Source organism: Phasianus colchicus, chromosome 1 (genome assembly GCF_987193195.1).
Source record: "Phasianus colchicus chromosome 1, bPhaCol1.hap1.1, whole genome shotgun sequence".
In the NCBI taxonomy this organism is placed as follows: Eukaryota; Metazoa; Chordata; class Aves; order Galliformes; family Phasianidae; genus Phasianus; species Phasianus colchicus.
This window is the reverse complement of record NC_143436.1, coordinates 49,803,219-49,827,609: the sequence shown is the minus strand read 5'-3', so window position 1 is coordinate 49,827,609 and position 24,391 is coordinate 49,803,219. Positions and strand designations below refer to the sequence as shown.

The 24,391-nt window shown below is 44.3% G+C and overlaps 3 protein-coding genes across 7 annotated transcripts; 2 read left to right on the top strand and 1 right to left on the bottom strand.

The window, feature by feature from the left end:
- Nucleotides 1-2,580: 2,580 nt before the first annotated feature.
- On the bottom strand, nucleotides 2,581-10,229 carry LOC116233418 (uncharacterized). Of its 4 annotated transcripts, none has more exons than XM_031600319.2 (9): nucleotides 10,042-10,161; nucleotides 8,887-9,043; nucleotides 8,688-8,804; nucleotides 8,032-8,085; nucleotides 5,876-5,977; nucleotides 5,177-5,354; nucleotides 4,536-4,640; nucleotides 4,066-4,143; nucleotides 2,581-2,998 (listed from the first exon to the last, which is right to left on the bottom strand). In XM_031600319.2, the coding sequence occupies exons 2-9, from the start codon at nucleotides 8,931-8,933 to the stop codon at nucleotides 2,741-2,743; spliced, it is 939 nt and encodes a 312-aa protein (XP_031456179.2). In that variant the 5' UTR covers nucleotides 8,934-9,043; nucleotides 10,042-10,161; the 3' UTR covers nucleotides 2,581-2,740. The 4 variants fall into 4 exon arrangements, with proteins under 4 accessions (XP_031456179.2, XP_089997457.1, XP_089997459.1 ...); XM_090141331.1 differs by lacking the exon at nucleotides 10,042-10,161 and adding an exon at nucleotides 9,207-9,716; XM_090141333.1 differs by lacking the exon at nucleotides 10,042-10,161 and adding an exon at nucleotides 9,270-9,716.
- A 64-nt stretch (nucleotides 10,230-10,293) lies between these two features.
- LOC116233417 (heat shock 70 kDa protein 12B-like) lies at nucleotides 10,294-16,429 on the top strand. 2 transcript variants are annotated; one of them, XM_090141310.1, is made up of 5 exons: nucleotides 10,294-10,726; nucleotides 13,282-13,506; nucleotides 13,845-14,016; nucleotides 14,298-14,425; nucleotides 16,383-16,429. In XM_090141310.1, exons 1-5 carry the CDS (start codon nucleotides 10,445-10,447, stop codon nucleotides 16,392-16,394), a joined length of 819 nt encoding a protein of 272 aa, XP_089997436.1. In that variant the 5' UTR covers nucleotides 10,294-10,444; the 3' UTR covers nucleotides 16,395-16,429. The 2 variants fall into 2 exon arrangements, with proteins under 2 accessions (XP_089997436.1, XP_031456177.2); XM_031600317.2 differs by lacking the exon at nucleotides 16,383-16,429 and having other exon boundaries at nucleotides 14,298-15,346.
- A 257-nt stretch (nucleotides 16,430-16,686) lies between these two features.
- Nucleotides 16,687-24,391, top strand: LOC116233421 (cytoglobin-1-like). Its single transcript, XM_031600327.2, has 4 exons — nucleotides 16,687-16,761; nucleotides 20,177-20,353; nucleotides 22,502-22,733; nucleotides 24,137-24,391. The coding sequence occupies exons 2-4, from the start codon at nucleotides 20,259-20,261 to the stop codon at nucleotides 24,263-24,265; spliced, it is 456 nt and encodes a 151-aa protein (XP_031456187.2). The 5' UTR covers nucleotides 16,687-16,761; nucleotides 20,177-20,258; the 3' UTR covers nucleotides 24,266-24,391.

Below are 24,391 nucleotides of genomic sequence, written 5' to 3'. Positions count from 1 at the left end.
GGCTCCTTGCCCCCCCCTGTGCTGACCCCCATGAGAAACACAACCGCATCATTTATGGATCAGGTGAAAATCCAGGTTAAGCAGAACAGCATCCACGAGCAGGAGGAGAATCAAATCAGAATGGGCATTTGCAGCACTTCCTCACTGTGCGCTGCCAGCTGCTCACGTCTGGTTCATCACCTCAGTGGAGCTCGTCCCCCCCAGACACTCGGAGAGGCTCCTTGATCCCTGTGACATCTGCATGACCGCAGTGTCCTTTGGCAAGGAGTGCAGCCCACCGGCACGGACAGCCACCTCCTCTTGCTGGCTTCCCTTCCATCTGCCAGTCTTGCTCTTGGAATCGAAGGCAGTGCGCACCCAGTTTCAGCCTGCTTTCTCTTCCACTTGCCACTCCCTAAGTCACTCCTCTTCCAGGGGAGGAGTCCTTTTCCAGTTTCCAGTGTCCGGGTATCACAAGAGACAAATAGCAAATCCAGATGTGTTCTGTCTTGTTACCTACTCATTTGCCAATGCTTCCCAATACTGAATTTAATTTTTCAGTCACTCTTGATGATTTCATGCAGCTATCTATCAAAGCCACATCATTTTGCTCCTTGTCTTTTGTCTGTGCAGTGAGAATTTCTTCCCCCCAGAAGCATCGATGTATTTATACACACCAGAATTCTGCCATTTTATTGCCACTCAGTCACTCAGTGTGTGAAATCTGCTGTCCTCTCATCGTGGACATGAGCCTACAGTGAGCACTTGCAGCTCGGAAGGCCAGCAATATCCTGGGCTGCACCAAAAGAAGGGTGGCCAGCAGGGCGAATGAGGTGATTGTCCCCCTCTGCTCTGTCTTTGTAAGGTCCCAGCTGGAGTACAGCATCCAGGCCTGGGGCATCAGCACAAGAAAGATGTGGAGCTGTTAGAGTGGGTCCAGAGGAGGTCATGAAGATGCACAGAGGGCTGGAGCATCTTTCCTATGAAGACAGGCTGAGGGAGCTGGACTTGTTCAATATGGAGAAGAGAAAGCTCCAGGGAGACCTCATTGCAGTCTTCCAGTAAATGAAGGGAGCTTATAAGCAGGAGGTGATCTATTTTTTTTACACAATCTAATAGTGAACAAGGGGAAATGGCTTTAAATTGAAAGAGGGAAAATTTACATTAGAAGTTAGGTGGAAATTCTTTATTCAGAGGGCAGTGAGGTACTGGCACAGGCTGCCCAGAGATCTGTGGTTGTCCCATCCCTGGAGGTTTAAGGCCAGGTTGGATGGGGCCCTGGGCAGCCTGAGCTGGGAGGTGGCAGCCCTGCCCATGGCACGGGGTGGGACTGGGTGGGCTTTGAGGTCTTTTCTAACCCCACCATTTTGTGATACTATGATCATCTTCATAATCCCAAATCATTTCATATCATTAGAAAACTGTAACCTCCGTGCTCATCCTTTTCAAGGCCACTCTCCACCATGTTAAATTACAAAGACTCTGCCAGACTCCATAGGTGGCTTTTCTCCTTTACCTTCTTTTCCCTGTGTTTTAGTGAATTATTTATTCATTATAGGCTTTCTCTTACCCCATGATGCTTTGAGAGCCTGTGGTGAAAGCTTTTTCAAAAGCTTTGAGAAATCCTGGAGGATTAGATTGACCAAGTAGTATGATTCTGTTTGCAGACTTTTCAATGAAACCTGCAGATTGGGAAGGCTTTGTGTAGAAGGCCTGCCACCCCTTCCTAAGCAGCCCTTGTTTGCACAGTGCCAGCTCATCACCTCTATTCATCACAGGGTCAGTCAGCTCTTCTGAGGAGCGCAGCCTCCAAGCCTTGTTGTGCCCCAGCTCTCCCCAGGGCCTTCTTTGGCAGGGTGGCAGTTGTGTTCCCGGAGTTGTTTCAGATAACACATTGCTGTTAAAAACCCAACAATAAAGTCTCTGTGGGATGCTGGCTGTGTGGGTTCAGGCCTGTCCATTTCCTTCTGAAAAAGCAAATTCCTTGAAAGCCTCTATTGGTGTGTTAATATGGGGCAGTGATTTTGAGATGCTTCTTACGTATCCAGCACTGGTTGAGCACACTGCTTTTTGTAGCTGTGTTTATTATAATCTGTTACTTTTATTTAATGCCTCATTAAAGAAAATATCTTTTCAAAGTATTTTATAGTCTAAGCTTTCCTACTGAGTAAGCTTATGTATTTCAAAATTAGGCCGCTGTGGTTGCCCCACCAGGGGTACCTCACTGGTTTCTAAAAAGGATTCAGAGAAAATAAATGAAAAATGCAACCGTATTTCTGTCTGTGGATGCGTATGATGCAAGTAGCTACCAAGCTTGTTTACTCATTTGCAAGGTCTTTTGTTCATAATGTCTTTCTTTGTCCCACCCTCCACCACCTCCCTGGCAGCACCTGACCACTCTTTTGGAGAAGTTTTCCTAATATCCAACCTGAACCTCCCCTGGTGGAACTTGAGGCCATAAAAGAATCTGCAAAGAACAGGTGAGGTAGGCTAGAAACACAGGTTCTCTTTCCACACAAATGCTGTCTAGAGATAGTGACAGTCAATGTTGGATAAAATGTATGCACTCCACCAAGGGAAACACTTTCACTTTTTAATAGGTATTTGTCAATATTAGTTTATTCTTGGTGTTCCAAGCCAGAAACATTTAACTAGATATGAAAAGCAGGCTGCTCATAGGAGAAGGAAAAGCAACAAATTGCACAACAGCTATTTAATCTTCTTATGGTCATATAAGTATAAGCTTGACATTAAAGCCTTGTTACTTTTCATTCCACACTACACCTCTCTCAATGACATTTCCCCCATTCGTCAGCATGGGCCATAGAATTTGAAGCTCTTCTCTTTTACAGTGCTTTAAGTCTTGCTGGTCCACGTGCTCTAAACAGTGAAGGGAGCATTCATGTATGTTCCACACAGCCTTAACTGGTGAGTCCTGAAGAAGCAGCAAACAGTAAACTCTGCAGCACATCAGTGCAAATTGCTCTTGATTGATATTTTTCAGAGGAACATCAGCTTGCTGAAAATCAAGAACAGTTTTCACAGCTTTATAGTATGACTTTGATGAGCAGACCTTGCCTCCCTACTCACATTCTGTGCAGATGTGCCCCATGTGATCCAAGTGTTGAAGTTCATTTGTCAAAGCTGATGGTACTCTTTAAGTGGGACAGAAAGGGGTCCCAGTATCACCTAAAAGGACCTTCTGTTTACTGAGTCTTGGCTTCTAGACCATAACAGCAGCCAGCAGCTGTCTGTATTTCCTCATATACAAGAGAGCTTTGCAAAGAGCTTGTAAAGGCTGAAATTTTGAAAGGGCCCAGCAAGATGCAAAAGAATGAAGCTGCTCTCTGGAAACTTCATATAGTTGTATTTCTTGGGGGAAAAAAACTGGACTGTAGTTCACTTGGATAGCAACTGGGCTCAGAACACACCAACAGCTTCTGCAAGCTTTACCCTGCCTCTCCAAGGGTTTGACTGCTTGTGCACATAGTCAGCTCTGATACAGCATGGCTGTACAACTTTGGATCAGACTGCTGCAAAAACAGCAAAGCTTGCAGAAGGAGTGACATGAGAAGTTATGGGAAGCCTCATCAGGGGCCTCAACCCACATGCTCCCCACCCCCAGCACAGGAGCTGCTTCAGGATCAGTAGGGTGCTGTGCCCAGCTTTATATTGTTTCATCTGACCCATAGACAGACTTCTCATCTCAGCCTCAGCTTGCCTTATCACTGTGGGCTTACCTGGTTGGTGACCTCTCTGTGGCTGACCCTGATCACTGTCACCAGACCTGTTCTGCTCACCTTGCTTTGGTCTTGTAGGACTGTACCCTTGCTGATGAGGGCACCTGCCCTGCCTGTCTTGCGGCTCCCCACTGCTCCTGATGCAGCTCTGGGGAGGTAAAATGTTACGTGTAGCTCTGGACGTGTCTATGGGAATACAGGGGAGTATATGGGCAGGATGACCCTCTTACAAGTGGAAAAAAAAACTCCAAACAGAAGCGAGACCTATTCCATTTTGTAACAAACTGCATAGACATGCCAGAAACTTGAATCCCTCCCTTTAATCCTGGCATCTATCTTAACTTACCTTAGTAATTTTGTTAATGCCTGAGTCATTATGATAATAGCCGTATCTTAAGAGTTTCATTATATCTGGCATCAGCTCCTAAAAACCAAGCACAGCACAAAGCAGACTGTTAGCATGTGACACGAGCAGTTCACTCCCTGAGCGCTGGGAGTTTGTGTTTTTCAGATCAAGTCAATTAGAAACAGAGAAGCCTTGAGCTTCAGGCTGTGGAGAAGATCCCATAAAAGCAACATACATCTGGGAGATGCTTTCTGCATTTGTAAATATGCCTCAGATACAATTCAAACATGCAGCACTGTGTCTGCGGGACACAGAAGGGTTGCTGAAACTTGACTTTCCACTTCCCCATCCCTCTCAGCTCATAACTTGTCCCCGCTGTCACTGCCAGTGTATTTTAAACAGCATCTCTACCAGAAGCTGAACCCTGTAATCCCACTGCCTGGGCATAGTTACACAAAGATATTAAGTACTTGTTTGCAGGTATTCCCAGCATCATGAGAAGATGTAAAGCCAAGAATTTCAAGTATGCCAGTTTTTCTCTTCTCAATATCTTTTTCACAGGCATCAAACAGCTTCTGCAATGTAAAGAGAACATCTGATCAGTAAACTGTGGGATCCCTAATTGACTCAAATACTTCTTTAATACCTGGGAAATAAACATTTCTGTGAGCTCTTTGCATGTTGAAGGCCATTCTTCAGTATCCATGTGCTAATAAATGCTTCACTTCACCCTTGTCCTTCAAATTCTACCATTTTGATACTCTCCTTTAAACACTCTCACGATCAGAGAAAAGAGTCAGCCATCAGACTGGAATCTCCCATACCTGGAGTGTCAACCATAAGGAAACTGGAGTATGTTTTCCTTAACATGTGTGAGATACGGGACTGGGATTTGAATGTGTTCTTCTGAAAAGCAGGAGGAAGCAAGTCTCTGTCACTTTTCTCTCTATAGCATTACACAGGTCCTGCTGGACTGGAACAACAGAGCTTGTAGTCTCATTAGTGCCCAGTCTTGTCTGACACAGAAGTACTAAATGCTCAAAGCCTGCTATACTGGCTATAGAATATCAACTTGATAAGATTCAGATTGATAAAGTGGACATGAACAAACCTTAATTATGTTGCTGGCCTTTGAATAGGACAAACGGGCTGAGCTGGTCCAGCATTTTCCCCATTCATGTAACTTAAGCATCCTATACATATCCAGCACAGCAGACAAGCGGAAAGGGTCATTCATGTTCTCTGACTGCTTGTGCATGCTCATTACTTTAGACAAGAGCTTTTTGTTTCTAGAATGAGGAAGGTATGAAAAAAGTTAGCTAAGATAAGACAAAACAATGGATTAATGTAACTATTTTACAGCATAAATACCATATTCTCTACAGTGTATTTCCTAACAGTACCATACTAGAAAACAAGCAGCTTTCGCGTGGGAAGTACTGCTTTACCAGCTCAGTTTTGCATGGTCACAGTAGATTATGATCAAAGAGCAGTATTTATGTCATTGTCCGCTGATTCCTTTTATTAACATGTTCACCCTGGGAACATCTCCTTTCCAGGACAAAGCAAACTATCTCAAACTATCTTCCAGAATCCAAAATCTGGGGAGAGGGTGCCTAGGCTGTCTTCTCAAACAAAACAAAACAAAGCAAACAAACAAACAAACAAACAAACAAAAAAACCCCAAGAAAAACAAAACAAAACAAAAAAACCCAAAAAACAGAGTCTCTATAGGCTGGGGGAAACAAGAAGTGCCTGGCTCTTCAGTGTAAGAACACACACTGCATCAGGAATGTGAACAATACCTTACCGTGCCTCTAGATCTCCAATCCTCTCTTTGAGGATTCTTATATTCTTCTCATATTCTTCTTTCTCTGGAAACTCTTTTTGGGTGATGCTTCCAGAAGATGCACTGCAACAAGTTTATTTTGTGAGATGCATTTCTTTGTATTTGGATACTGGTATAATGGTAGATTTGTCCCCATGGAATCCCCCAAATTCCAATAGAAATGCTGTCAGGTAGGAATGTGTAGAGCACCCAGGAAAGACATCACATAACCAGCTAAATAACCTCCCCAGAAGCTCCCACCTAGGACTTAGAGCAAGGGGAGAGCTACCTCGAGTAGAAGAAAGGGGGATGGGGTTACAAGATCAGAGGTGAGACAAGAAGACAGCAATGGGCTCGAAAAAAAAACACAGGTATTCTCCTCTGGTTGGAATCTCATCTCTTCTCCAGTTTTCTTCTTTAACTTCAAAACACTATCACAAACATCCCAAGCCTGTCAGAGTTTTTCTGTTTTCTTGGATTTGTTTCTCTACAGATTTCTGGGTAATTTCAATCAATTTTTCTTCCAGTGGATGAGTCTATAAAGAGTCAAAGAATGCTCTTTTGAAAGAATAAACCCAGGTCAGGTAGTGGCAGCAAGAAAATTTGCCTAGGTATTTGGTCTGTGGCATACTCACACCATGAAAGTGATTTTTTGTTTTTTTTCTTATCATTTACTGGAGTTTTTTAGAAGTTATATTTATTTTTGTGTTGTAGATCTCATGCAGTTCTAATATAAAGGAGACCTCTTCTCCCATATTTCTTTCCACTCCTTTCACAGTAAGCTATACCATCTCATATTAATATTTTGATCTTGTGGATTATCCCATCAAGCCTATGAGCTGCCAATTAAATTACCTTCATTACTGCACACAGAAATATTGTTTTTGGAGTCTGTCTAAATTTGGAGGTGTTAAATGCAGTATATTTACTGGAGAAAAATGACAGGCTCTAGGTGAAAGGACAATACAGGGATGAGCAAATTCAGAAACACCCAGTGTTAACTCCTGAGAGCTCCCATGTTTCTGGTTGTGGGGAGGGTCAGAGCTGCTTGTCTCCTGCCTCATAAATGCAGCAATCTACCTAAAGATGGGAGAAGCTATCAGTGTTAATCAAACAGACCTGAGAACAAATGAAGAATGGGGATCTGAATGCGGGAGGTGTAATCTGAATCTACATGGATTTCCTGACAGCTTTCTTTAATTAGACAAACTAACTCAGAGACAAGAATAACTAAACTTGGCCATTATTTGAATCTGTGTCCACCGTCTGGGAACCTTTGCCTGACATCAACTTAAGTCTCAAACTTTGAGATACTCCTGAAGAAATCTAGGTTTCAGAGTATGTGAATGTTTCTCCTACTTACTGTCCTCACTATCAGGCTATACAGAACCGCACAGAATTCTCGTGACCCTAAAGATACTCCAACCATATTCAGTAACTTTAGAATACCACAAGTTGTCCTGACTGAAATCCCAACAGGAAAGCCTCTTCTCCAGAAAGCTGTGCAGCATTCAGGAATGGTTTGGAAGTCCAGCTACACCAATTGAAGTTATTCCCTCCTGGCTGTAGTTATTGAGGATTATTTATGTTTATATTCTATACTCCAAATATCATTCATTTATTATTTCTTTTCTTTTTTTTTTTTTTTCCTTCCTGAATAACAGCATCCCTCTTTCTTCCCACCATTCCAGCACCAATGTCTTCCATCAGTGTGTTCTTAGCCCATGAGGGCAACTTTCACCAAAAATTCCCATAACTGACTCTGCCTATCTACTCAAAGTGTTTTCAGCATTGCTTTTACCACCTCTCCATCCTTTGGGGTGCATGCCTTTACCTTTGGGGATCTTCTTATCTAGCCATTATCTATTCAGCAATGTCGTTACATGGAATCTAAAGCTTATATTACAAGGTGATGATTTCCTTTTACATGTCATAGCAATGTACTCTGCACTCCAAGACAAACCTGCCTTGGAGCTTATGCCTGGCCATGCAAATAGAGTCAAGTAGAAGAGAGTTAGTTTGATGTGCCTGGAGAACAGAGCTCTGACAACCAAAGTTTGAATATGTTTTAGTAAAAGTCACAACAACATTTAGGATTTTCTCTTCATATCAATTCTTAATACATATAATCACAGTACCTGCAGCACTTCAGCAGAAATTGTAGTTGAACATCAGAATAATCACGCCAAGACCTATTCACACCATCCACCAGTCCATCAAGGAAGAATGAAATGATAAAAGATGTTACAGTCAGCACAAGTTTGCAACATGGATCAAGCCCTGTTACATGACTGAAAACACATTTAGAGTAGCAACGCCATCTGCAACTCTGCCTTCTCTGCACCACTTATCTGCAACTTGTGACTAAGACTGTGCTGCCACACAGCACAGTTTTTTCTTGTTTGCTTGTTTATTGCTTGCTCAGTTTTCTTGCTTGCCTGTTTGCTTTGTTTGCTTGCAGGGCTAATCACATCTGATCTGGCCCACGGATGCCACAGTAGGGCTGTCCTAGGGCTGCACCAGGCCAGGCATGAGCTGGGTTGTATTTTTATTGGCAGTGCTACCAGCCTCAGCAAGTTAGGTAGTCTCAGGGTAGGTGACAGTCAAAAAACGTCTGCTTTTGTCTCTGGAAAGAGCCCTTGAGTTTCCCTTGCAGCCACAGAGATACTTATTGTTCTAACAGCCCTTGCCATAAAGGCTGGGAGCACAAAGGACAGTGGTGAAACTGCAGGAGTCCATCACTTCAGACCATAAGAATGAGTATTTAAAGACAATTTCTGGTCACCAGACTCACCTAAATTCTTTTTCCAGCCGCTCCAGCCTTTCTGACAGATCAGGTTCTAATGTCTCCTTCTCTGAAGTATTGCTTCCACAGATTGATATTTGCTGTGGGATATTAAACATTTCTCTTCTGAAAAAAAAAAAAATAAAATAAAATAAAAGGGAATTCTGAAAATGAAGAATAAAAAAGATGACATACTCTGAAGATGCACCTTCTAAAAGGCAGCCAGCCCCACGAGCAGATATTCCATGGCATCATCCACGCTGGTGAATAGATCAGAGCCACGGTACTGGCTCCAGGGCACACAATGGTTCAGCACACCTCTGGATGCAGTTCAGTTTTGGCAGTTTCTAATTTTTTCTGGTACCCTGTTTTGTAATGAAAATCCCAAACATCAACTAACTATAGCAGACACAGTTCCAAGCTCAGGTGCTCCTGCAACTCGGGTACGGGTAGAGTACACAGCAAGCTCCCTTCCACAGCAAGGCAGCATCAGGGAGAGCCTATGCATCAGTTTATGCTGTTACTAACCTCCTTGCAACCCATGCCTGGTTAGCAACACCGCACCAGCACCCCTCCCGTCTGCACCCCTACCTGGCAGAGGGACACGAGAGACACATGACCCAGTATGTAGCTCAAGTGCTGATTTATTGCTGCGCAACACTCGCTTATATACCGTGATACGCAACCGCCCTGTGACCCGAGACCCATTAAGCACCACCCAGAACTACCCCCTGTAGCTACCACCCACCGTAGCCCGAGTACCACACCAAGTACCACCCATATCTCCCCTCTCTCTATGCCACATGTGGAAATCCACATCTGCATGACTGCTGCAAGGCGCTGTTGTGCCCTCTCTCCCATGACTTTCCCATTCCTCTCTCGCTGAAATGGATTTCGGTTTCGTTTACTTGAATGAGTTGGTTTTCAGCTAGATCACCTGATCTCCAGACTTTAACTGAGGACACCCGTTTTTCATTGAGTTCAAAAGTTCAGTATAAAATCTGCATTTAAATCAATCTTTCCCCTCACAACAAAGGACAGGGAGCACGGACACAATCTGCACGGACAGGGAGCTCCTGAAATTTTAGTTCTGTTAGGCTGCTCATAAGATTCTTTCCAGTTTCTTTTTCTCTCACCTCCGTATAATGTCTGCCTTACCCCTTGGAGCTAAATGCTATTGCAGGACTAACTGGCCCTGTGATTCCACAGGAAAGTTCCACGGGATATGAAGTAGAAAATCAAGCCTTTACTGAAATATTTCATGGCTAGGAAGTGTTTGCAGATCCTTTTTTTTTGCAAGCCCCCGGGTCTCTTAGGGTTAAACGTGGTAAGTTTACCCAGAGACAACCCCAATGCAACATACCTGACATCTTCTGAAGTCTCCTCTCCATCATCAGCATCTGTACACTCTCCTTCAGGCATCCCATGTTGGCTGTAGATGGTATACATAGGCATATCCATGTTCTTACAGCAGGAGGAAATGTTTGCCCAAATGAACAGCAGCACAAGGGACTGTGCTGCTGAGTGCACAGGAAACTATTGCAAGTATCAGGCACTTGGTTTCACAGTGAGCTTCAGCTCCTCCTTTTTACGGGAAATAGTGGTTATTCTTGTAATTGCAGTCACGCTCCAATCTCTCCCCAGCCAATTGGGACAGGGGTGGACTGGCTTCTTGCTGCTGCGAAAGCAGTATCACTTTCATTCCAGTTGAATAGCTGTATTCCTCCGTAACTCTAGACCTGTGCACCTCTGTGCTGCTGTCAGCTATGGCCAGCAGTTCACTCTTTGTTGTTTCTATAGATTTTGGCACGTCCTACAGTGGGTACTGTTTTTCCCTTGCTTCAGGCACAGACCAAATCCGCCAGGTGATCTGGGGAACGGAGCATGGGTACAGTTCCTTGAAGACGCCCACCTGCATCCTGTTCAACGAGAATCAGGAGTTTGCAAAATTTGGCTATGATGCTGTGATGAAGTACAAGAGCTTGCCAGCCAGCGAAGCTCACAAGTGGTACTTCTTCCAGAACTTCAAGATGAGCCTGTACAACAGGGTATGTAGAGCGGTTCCTGCTCACGGGAGTCAAAGCTGTTTGTTTATTGGAGGGATGTGGGCTAAAGGAAGTGGTGAAGGGAGCACCAATCTGTCCGGTGAGGATCAGAGAAGTCAAAGAGCACTTTGTTAAATGAAAGAAGAAATGATATGCATTCTTCATAAGCTAAAGGCATTATGGGCTCCTCCTTTGTGTGATATTCATTGTCTTCTACAGAGAACAACAGAAGTGCCCTACAATTTGAAGTTTGGCAGCCTCTAGGTCGCAGCCTCCTTCCATGTCATACACTTCTGCTGGCCTCTCTCTCCCTCCCTTGAAGGGATATGCTGAAGCCAGTTTATGGGTGTCCAGCTGTCATTTTTCTCTGTGCTTGCTCAGAATTGTTCACAGCATTTCTGGGTTGATTTGTTCAGCCAAACATAGAATCATAGAATGGTTTGGGTTGGAAGGGACCTTTAAGACCATTCAGTTCCAACCCCCCTGCTATAAGCAGGGACACCTCCCTTTAGACCAGGTTGCTCAAAGTCCCATCCAGCCTGGCCTTAAATGGACAGTCAACAAAAGGTATCTTTCAAGTTTAATATATAATCTGCTGAGACACCTACAACTACATAGCTCTTCCTTACTAGTTTAACCAAACTCTTCATTCTTTAGTGTAAACCAAAAACTTTTGGTATTGGTTTTGTTTTCAAATTTTTCACCCATACATGAGTTAGTTATTAGCAGGTAATTGGCATAAGTTGAGCAGTTTGTCAGATAAACTGATGTTTCATAATTCAAGCTCATTGCATTTATTATTATTTACAGCATTTCTGCAAATAAAAAGTTGAATAGCATCAAATTAGTATGATTTAGACGACTTTGCTATTTTTTCATGCATATTTCTACAAGTTATTTATATCTTAGTATTTATTCCTAAATACTTATGTCATTAAGCTTGTTTAAGACATTTCAAAACTGAATCAAATATCATTTAAAAATGATAGAGAGGGGGCATTCACAACCTGGCTGGGCAACCTGTGCCTGTGCCTCATCACCTTCACAATAATATGATGCTACTCTAGAGCTTCCTTGTCTGTGCTCCAGGGCCCCACATGTTTTTCACCTGTTCCTGCTTTTTGCCTATTGAAGTTTTCGCTTTCTAAGTGCCACTGTCTACCTTCACTGGTTCTTGCTGGATCTGTGTTTTTTATTTTACTGTGGATATCCTCTACATTGGTGTTTCTCCACTGTGAGAGTTTGCACAAGGTCTTTCTGTGTGTGCTTATTAGCATGGAATAACCCCAAGCACGGAGTGAGCCCCAGGTAAAAGTCTCATCTGCTCTCTGAATTTCCCAGTGCTAAGCAATGAGCTCTGAACTGGATTTGGGAGGAGAGGGGAGGCATCTGTGAAGACTTCCCTCTGCAGGAAAGGTGTGAATGATGTGGTCTGCTGCAGTGTTGTTACCTGTGGAGTGATGGGCTCCTAGTCACGTTTAGGGCAGAAGGGCTTCAGAGAGATCTTAATTCACCCCTTCCCCCATTCCTCCCTCCCATCTCCACCCCCCCTTCCCCCCCAAAAAAAAAAGAACAACCCAGCAACAAGAAAGGGAAACAACAGTTCCCAGACACCTAACCCAGTTAGTTATTTCTGAATCTCCACAGAAAGCGTCCATGGAGGACACACCCTTAACTGTTAACCGAGTCAGGAACAGTGACAGGAAATGAGTTTACAAACAAAAATAAACAGATTCCCTTTCTCTGCAATGGCTGCACCTCTGGAACAGACTTCACCTCACAGTTCTTTCTTATTTTAGCTGGGCGGCCCCCTCACCTGCCTATGTATGGCTGTAAAAGATCCCAGGTTAATGGATTTTGTGATCTCATTTATGATCCTTGTGCTGTAGGGCCAACTTTGATCACTGTCAAAGCGGAACAGAGGAAAACATGGTGAAAGCTGGCTCCCGAAATGTCTTTGGATGCGGGCAAATATTTCCATTCTTTCTAGACAGAACCAACAATCAGGAACTCATGGAGGGAGTTTAGAGCAGCCATTGCCTCAGGATCCGGGTACAGCCAGGCAGACACATATGGCCATAAACCGAGCTATTATATTATAGAGAAGCTGAATCAGAACAGGTGGATATTTGTATATATATTTTTCCTGTGTATACTTTTTTAACTGCACACACAGAAAGACATGAGCAACCTGAAGGCTCTATGCACATGCTTGGGAAATGTGGGATGATGTCACACAGAACGAATAATTCTCCCCACCACTGTTCAGGTTGGCCTACAGGGTCTTTATATAACCTGGAATAGGAGAAACAGTCAACTAATCAACTACACTGGTATTTTGCCTATTGAAATATTACACAGTTTGATGGCAGACCTGTGTCAGTTAGATTTCAGTTAGCCACATATTGAAGTCATTTTGGGGAATTTACTGAGATATGGAAATAGGACGTTGTTCTGTAACACACTTTGTGCACTGTTCATGTACAGGGGACAGGACAGTTCCCGAGGCTGCCACATACAAACCCAGAGACATTTTAACTGTTTTCTCTCAATTGTAGAAAGTCACTTCTGATATGAGGCTGGAAGCAAGCAATGGAAAGACCCTTCCCGCCCTGTTGGTCTTCACTGAAAGCCTGCGCTACATGGAGCAACATGCCCTGAACACTATCCAGGAGGCCTCTTCCAATACTGTTTGTGACCTTGAGGAAATCACCTGGGTTATTACTGTCCCAGCCATATGGAGCACAGCTGCTAAGCAGTTCATGCGGCTGGCAGCAAAAGAGGTAAAAGCAGTAGTTAACCCACTTCTCACGTTCTCTTCTGAGATTTCTTTAGTCATTAAGGAAGAGGAATTTCTCATTACTTAGACAGTCTGTATTTTGAATTTTTGTCTATCAGAAAGATAACTCTCCCATGCTGTGTATGCAGGAAAATGTCCCAAGCTGGCAGTAACAATAGCTTTGCCCTTTCCCCTGTGGCTGTGCAGAACTGAGCCCACAGAAATCAGAAGTGCAAGAACCATTATCTCAGGGTGGGTGAGAGCAGCTTCACTAGCAGATGGTGTCCATGCAGCAGTGATCTTGCCAACTTTCCTGAATTGACACTTCTCTTGTGATTTCAGGCAGGACTTATCTCTGACATGATTTCTGAGAAGCTAATTATTGCCCTGGAGCCAGAGGCTGCATCACTCTGGTGCAAACAGCTTCCACGGGAAGGGTTTCTTGCAGAGGGCAGTGACAAGAGAAAGTTTGAAGACTCCCCTGGGATCCAGTATATTGTCGTTGACTGTGGAGGTAATGTTTTCCCTTCTCAATGAGTACAAATCTGCTGGGTGCAGAGCATGGGTGCTTTGCAGTGCTGAACGCAGGAAGCCCCAAAGGACTGCAGTGCAGTCCCAGAGCGTGGGCTCCACTTCCATGCTTGTCATAGGATTTTTATTTTTATTTCTCACCTAATGAAATCTTATGGAAAAGCAGAAAAATGGAAGGAGAGGATGGATCTTCTAAAGGCTGGATCTTCTGTAATTTAGAAAGAAGATCTGACTTCATTCATGTGTGTGCATGTGTTTATGTAGGTGGCACAGTGGACATCACAGTACACGAGATCCAAGAAAACCGTTGCCTGAAAGAGCTACACAAGGCGTCTGGAGGTGGATGGGGAGGCAACAGAGTGGATGAAAACTTCAGTATATTCCTCAGGGAGGTATTTGATGATGGTGTATGGGATGAATATGTAAAGAGCTACCCTATCGAATTGCAACAGATGATGTACGACTTCAGTTTCCAGAAATGCTCTGCTGACAGGGAGGCAATCTATTTGCGTTGCTACTACAATTTGACCAAACTTGCAGAAAGAAAGAAGGACATCTCCCACTTCTTCAAAAAAGCAACAGGAGCTGTGTGGTGTGATGGGATGATCATGATTACACATGAGAAAATGAAAAGCTTTTTTGAATATAGCATCAAAAAAATTATTGCTGCTTTGAGAGAAATCCTTGCCAAGCCTGAGATGGCCAAGGTCCAGTACATTTTGCTTGTGGGAGGCTTCGCATCTAGCGTCATTCTGAGACATGAGGTCAGGCAGGCTTTTAGTAAGAAGTGTCATGTATTTTGTCCACTAGAGGCCCAGCTTGCCATTGCAAAAGGGGCTGTTTTATTTGGAATCAATCCAAAAATTGTTACCTCAAGAATCAGTGCTCGGACATATGGTCTATGTGTAACTAGGGACTTTGATGCAGCTATCCATGACATTCGTAAACGAAGAGTCTCAAAAGCTGATGGCTATGTCTATTGCAAAGATCTCTTCAAGAAATTGGTGGGAACTGGGGAGTCAGTGAGTATAAATGAAGCTGCCCAATATATTTTCACACCAACAGAACCAGATCAGACAAATGCAGTGTTTACTTTTTATTCCACAGAAAAGCAGGATGCTCAGTATGTAGATGAGGAAGGGCTGGAACTGCTTGGTTCATGCACAGTACCAATGCCAGACACAAAGTTAGGGAGGAAACGCAAACTGGTTCTGCATATTAAGTTTGGCCTTACTGAATTTAAAGCCACAGCTACTGACATTACTTCCAAACAAAGTCAGACAATTACAATAGATTTTTTATCAGTCTAAATACTTGAGTCTTAGAGCAGCACGGCCTAAATGGGAGGTGCCAGCTGCCACAATGGAAAGGCAAATGGACCATGAAGTCCATCATCTGTCCTTCTTCTCACACAAGTAAAACACTTTGCAATTCTGATTCCCTGGTTCCTTCCATTCTGCCGTACTACCAGTAGAATCACCTGCACCTTGTCAGTATGTGATACAATGCTTCTCAACTGATGTCTAACTCCCACAAGTACCAGCCCATATCTGTTTCTTTTAGCCTAAAGTCCTTCAGCCACATCATATGATCATCATCATAGAATCATCATAGAATGTCTTGAGTTGGAAGGGACTCTAAGGATCATCAAGTTCCAAGCCTCCTGCCACAGGAAGGGCCACCAATCTCCAGATCTGGCACTAGATCAGGTTGCCCAGGGCCCCATCCAACCTAACCTTGAACACCTCCAGGGACAGAGTGTCCACAACCTCTCTGGGCAGCCTGTTCCAGCAGCTCACCACTCTGTCTGTAAAGAACTTCCCCCTGACATCCAATCTAAACCTTCTCTCCTTAAGCTTAAAACCATTTCTCCTTGTCCTATCACTGTCTACCCTTGTAAAAAGTTGATTCCCCTCCTGTTTATAATCCCCTTTTAAATACTGGAAGGCTTGGAAGACTGGAATACTGCAACAAGATCTCCACACAATCTTTTTTTCTCCAGGCTGAGCAAGCTCAGCTCCCTTAGCCTGTCTTTGTAGTGGAGGTGGCCTCCTCTGGATCATCTCCAACAATTTCACATCTTTCCTGTACTGGGGGCCTCAGATCTGGACTCAGTGCTTCAAATGGGGCCTCACAAGGGCAGAGTAGAGAGGGACAATCACTTCCCTGTCCCTCTGGCAACCCCTATTCTGATTATAATCATAACATGATTATAATATGATCATAACATCATGTAGTAGATTGGGAGTTAAAGAATTACTGTCGATTTTTCTGGATACTTGGTTCTCAGAAGAGAAAAACTACATACCCCAGAAAACTTTCACTGTTCCTTTTCTGTTGTCTGTTTAGAGAGAAAGATAAAACTGCTCGCAAGTCACAAGATTGCCTTCTTTTACTGCTTATCTATGTGGTGTGTACTCCCTAGCCATCTCGCCTTCAGCATTAGAGTAAGGCCTTTGGTTTTGGACACTCTCCAGGAATCTTAGAAGCGATCATGGACTGGCCTGAAGGTAAAAAGTTTGAAACATCATCAGAAAAGATACCACATGCCAAAGAGGCCCCACCATACAATGAATTATCAGAAAATAAAAAGAAATCTGCCCTGTTCACTAATGGATCATGTCATATTGTGAGGAAGCATTGCAGATGGAAATCTGCTGTGTGGAGCCCTACATGACAAGTTGCAGAGGCCACTGAAAGAAAAGGAGAATCAAGTCAATCTGCAGAGGTAAAAGCTGCCAGCTGGCCTTAGATGTAGCTCAATGGGAGAGGTGGCCAATACTGTATATTTATACTGACGCATGGATGGTGGCAAATGCCCTACAGGGGTGGTTACAGCAGTGGGAACAAAACAACTGGCAAGGAAGGAATAAACCTCTTTTGGCTGCTGAACTGTGGAAAGACATTGCTGCCCAAATAAAGAATATGGCAGAAAAGGTGCATCATGTAGATGCTCATGTACCCAAGAATTGGGCTACTGAAGAACAACAAATTAACCACCAGGTAGATCAAGCTGCCAGAATTGAGGCGTCTCAAATAAAGTTGGACTGGCAACACAAAGGTGAATTATTTCTAGCTTGGTGGGCCCGTGAGACCTTGGGCCATGAAGGAAGAGATGCAATATATAGGTGGATTAGAGACCAAGGGATGGGCTTAATTATGGACACTATTGCACAGGTTTTTCATGACTGTGACATATGTACCACAATTAAACAAGCCAAGAGGATGAATCCTCTCTAGGGGGAAGGGTGATGGCAAAAGTATAAATATGGGAAGGTTTGGCAGGTTGATTATATCACCTTGCCATGATCTCGCAATGATAAGCGTTATGTGTTTACCATGGTGGAAGCAACCACTGGGTGGCTTGAAACATGTGTAGTTTCATGCTACACATGCCCCATGCTACCACCCGAAATGCCATAGTAGGTCTTGAGAAACAAGTCCTATGGCAACGCGGCACTCCAGAAAGAATTGAATCAAACAATGGGACTCATTTCAGAAATTCCCTTGTAAATACTTGGGCCAAAGATCATGGCATTGAATGGATTTATCATATTCCCTATCGTGCACCAGTTTCTGGTAAAATTGAGCGATACAATGGATTGTTAAAAACAATGTTGAAAGCAGTGGGTGGGAAACATTTGGTAGAGCATTGGGAAACACCTGGTTTGTCAATACCCGAGGATCTATCAGTCGCGATGATCCTCCCCAGTTCAGCTCTCTACATACTGTAGAGGGAGAAAAGAGAATGCTGGGAAAAATGGTTTGGGTCTTTCCAGTTTCTGCAAAGGGCAAACCTCTCCGTGGGACTGTTTTTGCTCAGGAGCCTGGGTCCGCTTGGTGGGTGATGCAGAAAAATGGGGATGTTCAGTGTGTACCATAAGGGAATTTGATATTGGGGGAGCGCAGTCAGTAATTCCATGTATATATATATGTGTGTGTGTGTTTGTGTATGTATGTATGCACATGTGTTTAATGCTTGTTGGTTATTTTTTGTTTGTTTGTATATATTAAGCACGATGTAGTGATGTGGAATAAGGGGTGGAATGTCATGGTTTTATGATTTTTGGTTATCAATATTCCACATCATAACATCATGTAGTGTGCTGGGAGTTAAAGAGTTAATGCTCCAATTCTGTGTAGGTGTCCAAAAGAGAAGAACTACATCCACCAGAGGACTTTTCACTGTTCTGTTACTGTTTCCACTGGGAGAGATAAAAACCATTCAGATCATTTGACCTTCCTTTATTCTCTTCTGCTTGGCCCGACTAGACGTCTCACTTCAGCATTAGAGTAATGCCTTTGGCTTTCAGACACTTTAATTTAATTGTTTTATTAGCTTCAGTTCTAATCTGTTATATTATAGTGTGCTGTCTTACATTCTGATATCTTAGTAAATTTGTTTTATTTTCAAAACAAAATCTGTTTTGTTTTTGATCCATCTCCCAATCCTTTTTCCCCTTTATCACTTTTTCCCTTTACTGGGTGTTGGTCCATGGGTCCCCCCACCCTGCTAGTCACGGAACCGGGCCGAACCACCCAGAAACCATTGACAAAAGGGTGCTTGGCTCTAGCGAAGCCCTTGGAGGCAAGTAATACCTGAGTTTCTTGAAGAGCAGATGTGGTGGCCTAGCACGCAGTAGCAGGGCACGCTGACATACATGGGGTTATGAGGTGGAGCTGGAGCAACCCGTGCCTTCTTCCCCACCGCCACAGAGCTGTGAATTTGTAAGGACCTCAGTGCATTGCTCTCACCTCTACCAGGAAAAAGAAAAGGAAAAGCACAAGGTGTGAGATAAGAGTTCAGAAATAGGCCACATACACTATCTTGTCCCTGCACTAAGCACTTCTACATTCTCTCAGCATTTCAAATGACCCCCTCAGCAGAGCTGTGATAGAGCAGTGAGGCACTGGCACAGGTTGCACAGACAGGTGGTGGATGCCCTGTCCCTGGAGACACCCAAGGTCAGACTAGAGGGGCTCTGAGCACCCTGATTGAGCTGTGGGTGTCCCTGCTCATTGCAGGGGAGTTGGACCAGATGGCCTTTGGAGGTTCCTTCCAACTCAAATGATTCTTTGATAGTTCTATTACATACCTTCAGGAGGTCTCTGTAGGATAGCAGCCATCCCTTTCCATCTGCCCCAGGCACCGGGCTGGCCTTGCTCACTGTGCCCACTCTTTCCTTCCCCCACACCATCCCAAACAATGAGGCTTTGTCTCCGCACGCATCCAGCAGTGGTGGTTCCTTAGGCCCCTAAGCCCTATTTTGTGTGCGTGCTCTGAGCTTAACCAGCACATTCCTGCCAGAGGTTAAGCCTGGGCACCATGTGGATTATCCAGGGTTTTTTGGCTTCCTTCTCCCAGTGACAGTCATGATAATGAGCCCATGTGTGTCAACCGTTCTCCTGCCCCTTACCTCTTCCTCTCTTCCAAGCCTGTAGGGCTCAGGGACAGAACAGGATCATAGCTACAAGGCAGGAGAATTAGGGTGGCCAACAGGAGGAAAGGTCCTGCTGCAGGCCCAGCATCCTGTACTGGTTCATCTGCTACCTTAGAATGCCACAGCCCTTCAAGGTACCACAGTCTGGCTGTCCACAGTTACTTTGCCATCACCATCAACGTATATCATCCAGCCTCAATGGTGTCTGCCATCTGCCTGGTCCCAAGGCTAAAGTGTGAGCCACAGCAGAGCAGATGGTTGTGAGGAAAGAAGTGGCCTTGGCACGAGAGTAGGACTGGAGTGAGTTGCCAGAGCTGGAAAGAGGATCTTTAGTGAGCAGGAGCCAGAAGGGCTGGAAGCTGGGATGGCAGGACACCAGGGTTCCCCGAGCACAGCAACATTCTCAGGAACAGAGCAGGAAAATCAAAGAAAGAGGGGCCAAGCACTGGCTTAGGTAGGGGGTAGGAAGGGAGGAGAGTGAACCTTTTTCTTCCCCACTGAAAATCCCCTATTTTCCCTTATCTCCTGGACATTAAGTTCTTTGCTCTGGCCTCAGACTCCAGGCAGGAGTGCTCTGCCTCCCTCCTCATGTGGTTAATTTCTTTCCTGATTAAAGGTGATTAGGCAGCCCTAAAGCCGACAGAAATGTGACCGATGGGAACAGAGACAAACAGTCCATTCATGATCTCTTAAATCCCCCAGGCAGTATTTAGAGAGCCTTGAAGAGAGACCTGGAGCAGAACCATCCCATCACTGCCTCCGTGTTCTCCTCTCTTCCTCCACTATGTCCTTCTCTGAAGCAGAGGTGCAGAGTGCCCGTGGGGCCTGGGAAAAGATCTATGTGGATGCTGAAGACAACGGGACAGCAGTGCTGATCAGGTAAGGAAAGAGCCCATCTAACTTCTAACCCAGGGACTAGCAAGAAGGATGGAACTGCCACCTTGAAGCACATCTCAGTGTGTTTGACACAGCCTCACAGGGAACATTTTGGTTTGCTGTCAATTGTGCAACTTCAACAAGGAAATGGTACAGAGGAGTGAGCCATACAAAGAGAAGTAAGAGGAAGGGAGAAGGGGTTTGGTAAAGGAAGGAGAGACTGGAACAATTTCTTCACTCCTCCTTCCCAAACCCCAATAAAGAGTGATGTATTTATGATGAGTAAAATAATGCATGGTATAAAATAGAACAGGAAATAACGTGGACCCTATTTCCCTTTATCGTTGGATGACTTTAATGATTATTTTTTTCAGGTGTATGTTCTCAACATTTGATTCTTTTTCAGCCTTTCCCGTCAGAGCTCATCTGTTTCATTGTATTGTATCCCTCCTGTGGTCTTTCTGCCTTTAGTCTTCACCTTGTTTTCTTCTCTTCTTCCATAATAAACACATTTCTTCTATTCACCTTTCACATACCCCTCACTCAACAGGGACTCAGATTACCTCCATACACACTGGTCACACCAAATAATCCTATTAGCACACTTCTACCATTGCCTCATATGTCACATCTTGTACCCAGCTAAGCCTCAACAGATGTGATACGCTGCTCCTTCCCACTGTTGTCAACACAACCTGAGGACAATTAGCCTCAGAAACGCAGCTAGAAATGTTAGCAGCATCCAGTCATTCAGCAGCCCAGGGTCATTCGCTGTAGAAGGTTTTGCTCTAGTTTCTCTATAGGCCCAGCTCTGCCTTTACAAGTTCTGGGCACTTCAGACAGGAGAGAGATGAGCTACTGGAGAAAATCTAGCAAAGAACCATGAGGATGATGAAGGGGCTGGAGCATTTCTTCTGCAAGGACAGGCTGAAAGAGCTGGGGCTGTTCAGCCTGGAGAGGGCTCAGGGGAGACCTTATCAATATGTACAAGTAAGTAAAGGGAGAGTGGTGCCTGGTTCCAGGACAAGAGGTAGTGAACACAAATTGGAGCACAGATGTTCCTTCTGACTATCAGGCACTTCTGCACCATGCTGGTGATGGGAGCACTGGCATGGACTGCTCAGAATTTCTATGGTTTCCCCCTTGGAGATCTCCAAGAGCCTCCTGGACATGGCCCTGGGCACTCTGCTCTGGGCGTTCTTGATGAGCAGCAGTTGGAGCAGATGGACCCAGGGATGCATAATCACCTCAACCATCCTTTGATCCCATGAATGCAATAAGGAATTTACTATTGCTGTTTCAGGTGGATGCCTAGATTACTCGACAAAGTAAACTGATTTCTTAATGGTTTGATCAAGATAACTCTCATTGACATACTGTAAAAGTCAGTTCCTTTATGAGTGGCACTGAACTACATTGCCTTTGAATAAGCAAAGTAAGCATTGCTGAGAACTCAAACAATAATCTATTACTGGCAGAAGAATTCTCAGGGACAGATTCCAGGAAGTGATTAACTAAGAAAAGTGATCGTTGGGTTTTTCCTTGAAAATAGATACTGAGACAAAAAGTGGAACCATCTGCCATCCAGAACACCCTTATGACTGTGCACTGTTGCATTTACCCTGCCCAAATGTGCTCCCATGTCCCTATAGGTTGTACTGCCGTCTAAGTCTGAGATGTTCACTTCCAAAACAGCAGAATAAATGCAGGGCAGGGGAGGCTGGCTTTCTTGGGCAGATAGCACAGCTCCAGCTGCTTTCTCAAGCAGATAACACAGTTCCCATGTTCTTCCTGGTATTAGGATGTAAAGTATCAGTTACACATCCTTACGAAAAAGTGAAACTTTGATGGAAGCCACAATAAAGTTGGCCAAACTGCTGTGAGTGAACCTCCCAGCAGATCAGAGACTCACAGCAGGGCCACTAGGTTTTAAAACGGGGAGAGGAGGAAGGTACCCTGGGGAGGCACAAGGAGGCGAGTACAAGAATCATGCATGGATGGGAAGGGAATAGAAATGCATGGAAAAGACAGGTCTGTTCTAATAAGGAAGGGAAAAGGCCAGTAAATACATAGGACAAGGCCTGGAATGTGAATTCACATCTGCATTGATGCCTCAGTCTGAAACTGAGGCCAAATCTCATTTCTCAACAGGATGTTTACCGAGCACCCGGACACCAAGTCCTACTTCACACACTTCAAAGGCATGGACAGCGCCGAAGAGATGAAACAATCGGATCAGGTCAGAGGCCATGGCAAGAGGGTTTTCACTGCCATCAATGACATGGTGCAACATCTGGACAACACTGAGGCTTTTCTTGGGATACTGAACCCGCTTGGCCAGAAACATGCTACCCAGTTAAAGATTGACCCCAAAAATTTCAGGGTGAGCTATGAGTCATCTTCTCGGGAATGTGATGGGATGGTGTCTTTCCTTCGGAGGGGAAGAACTGGGGAAAATAGGCTTTGTATGTGTAAGTGTATATACAGTTCAGAGCACCGGTGGAGAAAGATGGCGGAAGATTGCTGGCATGTATCTGTAGGTAAGAAGGCCATGCAGTAGGTGCTGTGCAGGCATGTCAGCTCTGCTGGGAGCTACAGAGCTGCCCATGAATTGTAGCAGGTTTACTCAGCACAACAGGATTTCCACACACTTGTCATTTAATAAGACGACATAAAAAAGCAGCTTACATTGAAATTCAGTCCATGATGTCTGTTTTTCTCTAGTAACAGGAACTGAGCTTTCCCAGGTCAACTAAGAAGCAGTTACTGTTTTAAGCTCAAGGTTTAGATTGGATCTCAGAGGGAAGTACTTCACAGAGACAGTGGTAAGGTGCTGGCACAGGCTGCCCAGAGAGGCTGTAGATGCTCTGTCCCTGGAAGCGTTCAAGACCAGGTTGGATGGGGCCCTGGGCAGCCTTGTTTTAGTACCAGATTTGGTGGCACTGCCTGTGGCAAGGGGCTTAGAACTTGTTGATCCTTGAGGTTGCTTCCAACCCAAGCCATTCTATGATTTTGACTGCTGATCAACAACAATAAGGGCACTGCCATCACTGAAGCAACCCAAATTATACATACAGGACCAAATGGTTTACCCAAGTCCACCTGAAGTCACTAGCAGAGTACACAGGTCTCTGTGTTATCTGTCCTACAATACAGAAAGTGCAAAAAGAGGCACCCTCCGTCTGACACAGGGAGGGTGGTTTCCAAAGCAGCAGATCCAATTTTTACTGAATGAGAGACTAAATGAGGATTTCTGCCTAGAAAGATGCAGAAAAGACTTACTGAGGGTAAAGATGTATACAAAACAATAAATGCAATACAGAAAAGGAATTACCACTTCACATGATACCACCTATCCGGAAACTATCAAGACACATAAATGCTCATTGTTGCAGAGCACCAGCCAGTAAATAAGCAGGATAGATTATCCCATAAGTCACCTATTACACAGGTGTTCAGCACAGTGCTCCTCAACACTTGGGCGGCTCTACCACCAGGAGGATTGTATTGGAGGGACCGAGTGAACCAGTCTTGTAAAGCAGTCTTTAAATGGCTGTGTGTATGGGTGCAGCCAAAATTACATAGAAACAGGGTAGAAAAAAATACAGAATTCATCCCAAATTGCAGTCACTTCTATAATGCACCTAATTTTCCACAACTTATTTTCTGCCTGCTATACACTCCTGAATTTTGTTCTCCTTCTCTGTTCTGCAAAAATCTCAAAATATATATTTCTCTCTAATACGGAGAAAAGTTCATACTGTTTCTTCCCTTCTCCCTGTTTAGATCATCTGCGATATTATCTTGCAACTGATGGAGGAGAAATTTGGTGGAGACTGCAAAGCCTCCTTTGAGAAGGTGACCAACGAGATCTGCACTCACCTGACCAACATCTACAAAGAAGCGGGTTGGTGAGGGCAGGCGACCTTCAGGCTCTTCAGACTTCTCACCAGCACTGATTTGCTGCTTTTGGGCCTCCAGCCACAGTTGGAGAATGAAAAAGTAAAAAAATAATTTAAAGAAGGCTTATGTAATGTAGAT